The sequence below is a fragment of the Camelus dromedarius genome, chromosome 13, assembly GCF_036321535.1.
Source record: "Camelus dromedarius isolate mCamDro1 chromosome 13, mCamDro1.pat, whole genome shotgun sequence".
NCBI lineage: Eukaryota > Metazoa > Chordata > Mammalia > Artiodactyla > Camelidae > Camelus > Camelus dromedarius.
The window spans coordinates 63,683,093-63,691,644 of record NC_087448.1 but is presented as its reverse complement, the minus strand read 5'-3'; the positions used below and the strand labels follow the sequence as shown (position 1 = coordinate 63,691,644).

Sequence of the window (8,552 nt, the reverse complement as noted above, 5' to 3'; positions counted from 1 at the left end):
GGCTCATTGTCTCCCCCAGTTTGTGAGCATCAATATCTGGCTGGTGTCCCAACGGCTACCACCACTCTCCCAGGGCCTGTATCTTTTTTTTTTTTTTAATCTTTATCAGCCTGCCAAAAATATTCTTAGAAAGCTTTGTTGCCTCTACATAACTTTAAATCTCTTCTTCAGAAAAAAATCACCCCTTAAAACTAATCTTGATTTATGCACAGCAGCATAAACTAGGCCTCCTGAGAAGGGCGGGCTACTCCCCAAGTTCATATTCTGCTGCCACCTGAAAAGACACGGTCTCTCCGGGAACTATTTGAGCCCCCCCCCCCCCCCCCGGGAAAGAAGCAGCCTTCTGATACTATAGATAAATATCCAGAATTAAATTCTAAGTTCCAGGAACTGGTGAGTGCCAGTTGGTTATCACCATAATACTCTCCAATATTTCACACTCAAGAGTGTGATAGAGTGATCCTATTTTGTAAACTAAAATTTAAGATGCATGGACTGAAAGAGACAAAATTTAAAAATTTTTAAATTAAAGAAATTTCCTTCTAAAATGAAACCTAGAGATTTCACAACGAGCTTTGGGAGGGACTGTCCAAGTAGGGAGGGGCTCTGTGCTAATAATTTTACTTCCTCTTAGGATTAGGGGTGGGGATGAGCGGGCAGGGAGATGAGCTGCTTACTCTTGAAAATCTCTTCCCAGCATTGCAGGAAGGATTCACAGAACTACTGAGAACCACTGGAATTTCAAAAGCTTCTCTAAATATTAGGGGAAACCATAAACAATGGAGAATATATATAATCATAAAATAATGATGCTTACAATGTATGTATCCTATCATACTTCTTACAAGAACATTCTTGCCCAGCCTCAAATACTACTTTTTTCAATCTAGACTTGCACTGTCTAATACAGGAGCCACTAGCCACATGTGGCTCCTGAGCACTTGAAATGTGGCTGGTCCAAACTGAGATTAAAATACATACTGAATTTTGAAGGTTCAGTATGAAAAAAAAAAGTGTAAAATATCTCAATCGTTTTTATATTGATTACATGTTGAAGTGATAATATGTTAAGTGTATTGGGTTCAAATATTACTAAAATTAATTTCACCTGCTTCTTTTTGCTTTTTTAATGTGGCTAGTAGAAAAGTCTAAATTACATATATGACTAACATATTTCTGTTGGACAGTGCCCCATGAGACTTCCGTCCATTTCAATTTCCTTCCATAGAGAGCGTCTTGAGCAGCGCGGGACAGGGCAGCAGGAAGACAGAGCTTTGGAGGCTAGAAGTTTTGGCACACGGATTCTCTAGCGCCTATGGCAGCTGGAGCAACCTAGTGGGTGCTAGGAAATATGAGTGTGTTGTTCAGAAGAGAGGTCTGAGCTGGAGACAAAGCTTTGGAAATCCTTGCCCTGTGAGTAGATAGAGAATAGAGCAGACAGCTGAAGAGGGGGCTTGGGGACAGCATTTGAGGACTATGCCTTTGAGGTGAATCTACTGAAGAAGAGTGTGAGAGACAGAACTCTAATATAGTGTGTGGAGCCCCAGAGAGGGAGAACTCAAGGATAAAATAGTTGGCAGTACCTTAAAGTGACCCTATACACTTCTCCTTTCTCTTAGCTCCCAAGATTTGACTAGTCATCAAACTCTATGTCCCCCTATTTCTCAGAACCACACTGTTGAAAGCTATCTGTTTGTGTATCTGTTTCCTCCCACTAGACTGTAAGTTCAAGGGCAAGGACATTGTTGCCCTTGTTATCCCAAGATCTAACACAGTGCTGACATTTAGGAGGTGCTCAATAATTGTATGTGGACCAGAACTGCTTTCTCATAGATAAGTCTGAGCTAGGGATTTACAAAAGATTAAGACTGAACGAAGATAGTAATGACTTCAGCTAAGGAGTAATGTAAACAGAGTCAGTGACCATACTGACAGATCTGAAAGCCACCTTGCTGTTAGCTGCATTCAGATCCTTACTGGTCTTATCTAGGTGGCAGCCTCCAGAGGAGAGCCACCCCCATATCAGAGGATCCCTGTGATAACACTCCTTCACGCCCTCAGTTCATTCAACCAGCTCTTCAGCTCTAGGGTTCTGTTCCATTTCTCTAGAATGTGATGACCAGTACAATCTCACTTTGCTGCACTAGAAACCATTACCATGATGGACATAAAGAAAATAATCTTGGAAGTCATTTTTGGTAAATGATAAAACATTCAATATTTCTCTAATTATTACTATGGAATGTGGAAAAAAGGAGGTGCACAGGAAGAGCTAGAGAAAAGCAGGAATTTAACCCTCAAATCTACAGTTCCAAATATGCCAGGATTTGGAATGCTCAATTATAAATCAGCCCTAGGTTCCTCCCCTGGAGATGCCAAGATAGCAGAAAATCTGAAAGCAAGATGAAGCTTCCAAAGCAGCCTAACCAAAGACCCTTTAACATTGTAGAACCACTTAAAATATATAGGTAGAAGCTTTCCAATCCTCTCTAATCCTATGTCCTTTCTTCCCCTACCAAAAACTTTTTTCTGATTTTTTTTACTTAAAAGTGTAAGTCTTCTATACATTCTTATTCACCTTGTTGCATATAAGACATGACTTGAAAGGAGAGGAAAGCATCCATCTTCACCTGCTCACTGTTTCTATGGTGGACTCCTGGATACTCCAGCACCTCTAGCTTGCACCTTCTGCCACAGTCTGCACTATCTGGCCATTCAGAGGTAGGACCTTGTTGTCCTCTCTTCCTAACACTGCTTCTACCTAGCTCTTCCCTCATCTTTCCCCTAGAAGCCTGACAGAAGCTGCAGGAAACTGGAGGAGGTTAGGGAGAGGGAAGGGGACAAGGGAAGAACAGTCATACCGAGTATGTCTGCTTGGCTGAATTGAGACGGGAAATGCTCAGGACTCTGGTAGCCTGGGATAAGTCTGCCAATGCAGAAATGTCCTCTGGACAATCCTAATTTTGTTCATTCTACCCTGCACTGCCTCTACCGCCTACATTCCATCCCTCACTCTTCTGGGTCTCACACTTCTCCCCCAAGACAAGGACCATATCATCTATTTCCACAGCATCTAGTATTTTCCACTGTGCACAGGAGTACTTGACGATTATAACCTTTGAGGAGGAAACATAGGAGGTGGGGACAGTAGTCTCAATCCATTTTTTCTAAAGCTCCATTCTGGAAGTTAGGGCAAAGTAATAAAGGCTGGTGCTGGAGAAAGCTAGGGGCATTCTGGAACCTGAATATAAGCCTGGGTGGACAGTCAGGTGGTATGCATCAGTGCAGCACAAAGGAGTCTCAGAACTGATCACTACCCTGTTAAATATTTATAATACTACCCTTACTTATAGCCATGGTGGTATGGTCTCTAACATATTCACTAGAAATCCATAAATGTTGCTGTCGATGGCCCCTAAGAAAGCAAAGATTTGCCAGATGCCAGAGTCTGCTCCCCAGCCACCTGTGCCTTAACCCTACCGCTGATCAGCTCTTCCCTGAAGTCATTCCATCCTAGGTCAAAGGCAGGTCCAGGTTCACAATGGCTCCAGGAGCCTGAACAGAGAGCAAGACCCTTGGGGAGTTCAATCAAACACTGAAGACCATGGTCTCCATCTGGAAGAGACTTAGTTTAGTAGAAAGATAAACTGAAACTGTATGAAATGAAAGGAAATAAGGAAAACATTGAGATGTTTTAAAATAAAGCACTCATTTCCCAATAAAGACGGCAGATGGAACACAAATACTTAACTTCCACCCCCTCACTGAAACCCCACTGAAATGTAAAGGATTTTTTGGGGTGGTGGGGTTATTATTATTTTTAAGTATAAACTGTAAGAAAAGAGAAAAGTTCACAGCAACAAATTTTGAAAACTGGAAAACAAAGGCCCAGTGTTAATTTGGAAAACAAAATCCAAATTATAGAAAGCCAAGAAGCAATAAAATTTACCCTAAATAACCCCTAAAGTTTCAGGAACTGGAAGATTTAGGGCTGGAGATGGGATTTTACACAGGAAGGTCAGTTGAAAGTTTGTTTAAGAAACAAACATCTACATAGTCAGGCAGCTGCCTGCCCACTAAGGAAGCCTGGAGATTTATTCCCTGGAGAAGATAAAACAGGATGAGGAGAAGGTTGTAAATGCCTACATGCTGAATAGTGAGTAATCTTTCATATTTGAAGTTTGTTAAGTACAATTAAACTAAAGTCTACTAATAAAAAAGATAATAGTTACATAGAATACAGTGCAAGTCCCACAATCCCTAACCAGAATCTTTGAGGTCAGATATGTTTTAGAATTTGGAAAGTTCTGAGTGGGGTCTAGGGCAGCCCCTGGTAATTAAACACATTAATATTTCTGCAGTGAAATGTCTGAATAGCCACACTAAGTGGGATAAAAAGGAAGTAAAATCAGCCTCTCTGTTTGGGTCAAGTTTTGCTGTCAACTTAGTTTTAATGCCAAACATTTAAGAAACAAAACAAAACAAAAATAACTATTGGTTTTCAGAGTGTTTTGGACTTTAGAATTCTAGAAATGGAATCGTGGCCCCATACTTGGATATAGGGCCTACCCTTCTATTATGATGCAATTTTTAAAATAAGCTACTCAAGTTTTCTGTGCCTTATTTTCTTCATAAAATAAAGTATGGCAAATATCTTCAAAATTATAGAATAGAATGTTCAAGTTGTTACCTCTTTTGTTGAGTTTTTTTTTTTTTATTAGTATTCGGGTAACTGATCAAGAATGGTTGAACAGATTATTCAAACCAATTTTGGTATCCAACGAGTATATCACTGTGGATGATCCTCTAGGTTGGCGCTGAGCACTCTTTCTGGATGAGTACGATCTTCAACAGCACCAGAGACGGAGAATTCAACTACAAACAAACACAAGCCTGGACAAGCCCAGACAAAATGGTGACGTGAGCGGAGTTTGATGTCGGTTTCCCAGGCTCTTAACCTACTTATACCACACCCCTAGCCCCAGCATCTAGGACCTCACACTGTCCCACAGTCTCCACATCCTGCCTCGTCCCGCCTCATTCAAGAGCCTGTCCTCCTGACGTTGCCCAACCACCTATCTCTCAATCAAAACCTGTTCTATGTCCAGCTATTTATGTTATAAAGTTAATAATAAATACACTAATTAGTGCAAATGTGTTAAGTTTATTTAGTCAATATGTTGTTCTCCTGGATAACACAATTACTATTCTGCCAGGGGCATTTCAAAGACAGTGCTGTAACCAACAAAAGTACTTAGGGGAAGGGAATTAACCCTCCTTACAAAGAGCCTATTATTTGTCTGGTACTATGCTAAGAAATCTGTACAAGTTATTTCATTTACTCCTTTTTTAATACCCCCATGACAGGCTGCTATTATAAACTTATTTTTCTACAGGTGAAGAAACTGAGGACCTGAGAGGGTAATTTGTTTAAGGTCACACAACCAGTCAGCAGTAGCTTCAAGATGGGAACCCATTCTCTTTCCAGCACTCCATCCTACCTCCTTAAAGGAGGAGATATATATATACACACACACACACCCTGGCGACCAGCAGGAAAAGGATCTTGAAAGAGGCAAGGATTTGAGGCTCCCAGAGCAACCACATTCTCCTGCTATTTCTCTCTTTCTAAATTTCTATTTACCCCTTGATGCCTACTGATCATTACGCCAAACACAAAACTTGGAGGCCCATTCTCATAATAATTATAAAAAATCTGTACATAGCTTACAACACTCATAAAAATCCCCAACAAGAGAAGACTAATAACTAGGGATGACTGCTCTGGGAGGTTCACAGAAGGCAGTTAGTTTAGCATGAATGTAGAAGATGAACATAAAAAATCAAAAGTATGGTCCAGAACGTGCCCTTGACACAAAATTAGCAGATAGAAGTTTAGCAGATAGAAGAGACTCCAGAATTGGCTATAGCCAAATATATCCATGCTTGTTGCATGCTGCTTATACTGGTGTCACACTGAGGGGAAGGGAAAATACTCCCTTCCTAACTTTAATCCCAATATAAACTCCATGAGAACAATACTCAGTAAGTATTTGTTGAACAAATATATGAATTTCTTCACCTCCTTTCTCAGGAAGTCCTTATAGCCTCTTATCTCTTCCACTACTGTATTGATCTCACATTTCCTAGTGGTCCCTCCAAGCCTCTAGACTCTTCTCCCAAATCTTTAGTACTTCCCCTTCTTCTTTAAGCAGAAACATGTTGAAAACAAAGAAAACTATTTTTACGGGGTATATGTGTATTTCTAGTTAGTTGAGAAACGGAAACACAGAATACTCTTAGAAATAAGAGTTACAATGAAAAGAGAAAACATATGGCAAATGCAGAGTACATTCAATTCTTATCAAATGCAGACACACATATAATGAAATCACAGCAGCTGTGTTTATTTCATAATTTAGGCATTTGGAAAAAAGTGCAATGTGTTTATTTTAACGTCAGGTTGATGTCAAGTTTAAAACATAACATGGGTTTGTCTATATGTTTTACCTCTTTTCCTAGAGAATCTTCTAATATTTAAATATAACCTATATTCTTAAATTCCCAGCCTTTATCACATATCAATCTAGGGGCTGGGGGCAGAGAGTAAGGGGGAGGAAACTCCTCATAAACTGTGAGTTGACCAAATACTCTAAAATACATTCTAACCAATAAAGTCGGAAAATAAATTTGGTAGCAACATTCTGAGCTTTGTTGTATTTCACAAAAAGATCTACATTTAAAGGAAATAAAAACATTACATGTGCAATAGCACACAGGGTTGCCATGGTAACAGACTACAAGTTTTTTATATTGACTCTTCAATTGTAGTACATATGAGCTATTAGAAACAAATAATGTCAACATTCATTTCCTTCTGATCATATAGTGGTCTCCAGAATAAGCTGTACTTACAGTTCAAGGAATTCTCATTTTTTTAAACCAATCTTCTTCTGTCTTTTCTAGAAATTATAATTAAAATACATATAATAATGATTAATATTTGGCATTGGGGTTAGGTTTGCAACATCATTTAACTCATGTAGGGACACTCCCAAAATGAGAAAAGAAACATGATAGCCACAAACGTCAATTTAAACAGTTAAAATACTGAAGTGTGTGTGTGTGTGTGTGTGCTTAGGTAAAATAAGATCTCCATGGGAACAAGGAAAAATAAGAAGTTTTAAAAAAAAGGATTTGGTTTTACTACCTGGGCACACAAACAAATCTACTTTTCCCACAGCTGTGCTTATATGAACAGTTAAGGAATACCCACTTTCCTGAACTATATACTTCTATAATGTTTCACTAAACCTTAACTTTACTACTTATTTCAAAATGGACCCCTAACATTGCACATTTAAATCACTATGAACTAATGTTACACAAAATCCCAGGCGCTCTTTCCTCATTAGGTTATATAGAGTACTGGCTTTTCCAGAGTTTCTGTTACCTTTCTAACTTTCCCAGCCAGTCCTCCTCCAGCTAACTGGAAAATTAATAGCCTGTCAGAACATTCATAGACCACCAGAACATATTAATAAGGAGGAGCTTCCAAGTCAAGTAAATATGTATCTAATCTGAAGCTGTTACTCTACAAAATAAGATTGAGGACTGGACAGGAGAAAGATGTAAAGAAGAATAAATGACTCTCCTAAAAGTCACCACAGTGAGCGCTTATACTAGCTTACACTATAACAAAGTTAGGGAATTAAACACGACTTTCTCTTTGAGACTAATTGAAAGAAACATGTATATATTATCCACCCAGCCACATACATTCTTTTCTCTAATTTAATATGAGATGTAGCCCTTCATGTTACATTTGATGAACAAGTTTTCTCCAATTCTTTTTTTTTAAGAAACCAGTTAGAGGGCATTATGCTGCATGGAGTAAGTCAGATAAAGAAATAGTGTATGACATCACTTATATGTGGAATCTAAAAAAACAACAAAACTAGTGAATAAAACAAAAAAGAAGCAGATCCACAGATACAGAGAACAAACTAGTGGTCATTAGTGGCCAGGAGAGGCAATATAGGAGTGGGGAAGTGGGAGGTACAAACCACTGGGTCTAAGATAAGCTCAAGGATGTTATGCACAACATAGGGAATATCAGTATTTTGTAACAGCTTTAAATGAAATGTAACCTTTTAAAAATCATATTAAATTTTTTAAAAAATTTTAAAACAAAGAAAGAAACCAGTTAGAGAAGGTCTTCTTTGAAAGCGATAAAAATGTACCTCTACTGATGTTTTCCATTGCAAACAGATCATCTTCAGTGTCTTCCAATCAAGGGGAACCACACAGTCAAAAGGCAACAAAGATTCTGTGAAAAAACAGAGAATAAATTTCATCTATAATGTCATACAGTTTTTTACCTTAACTGTGAAGATATGCAAACATGATATCAAGACTACCATAATGATAAAAGCCTGGTTTTGAAGATATTTCAGAGACAGTTAAAGCAGGAGTTGTTTGTCTCAGATCTCTATTACTATCCAGACTCAATAAAAATGCTTATGTGTATATGTAAAGTGATGTGTATCATA

General features: G+C 38.6%; 1 protein-coding gene across 5 annotated transcripts in view; it reads right to left on the bottom strand.

Annotated features, from left to right (window-relative positions):
• Positions 1–50: 50 nt before the first annotated feature.
• N4BP2L2 (NEDD4 binding protein 2 like 2) overlaps positions 51–8,552 on the bottom strand; it is a 67,594-nt gene continuing 59,092 nt past the window's right edge. For 2 of the 5 annotated variants that reach the window (XM_031465853.2, XM_064493218.1), the window contains 3 exons: positions 8,244–8,329; positions 6,916–6,962; positions 4,709–4,893 (listed from right to left, as the gene is read on the bottom strand). In XM_031465853.2, the coding sequence (XP_031321713.1) occupies positions 6,930–6,962; positions 8,244–8,329 (119 nt within the window). In that variant the 3' untranslated portion in view covers positions 4,709–4,893; positions 6,916–6,929. The other 3 variants (XM_031465852.2, XM_064493217.1, XM_010994080.3) reach the window with 3 other exon arrangements.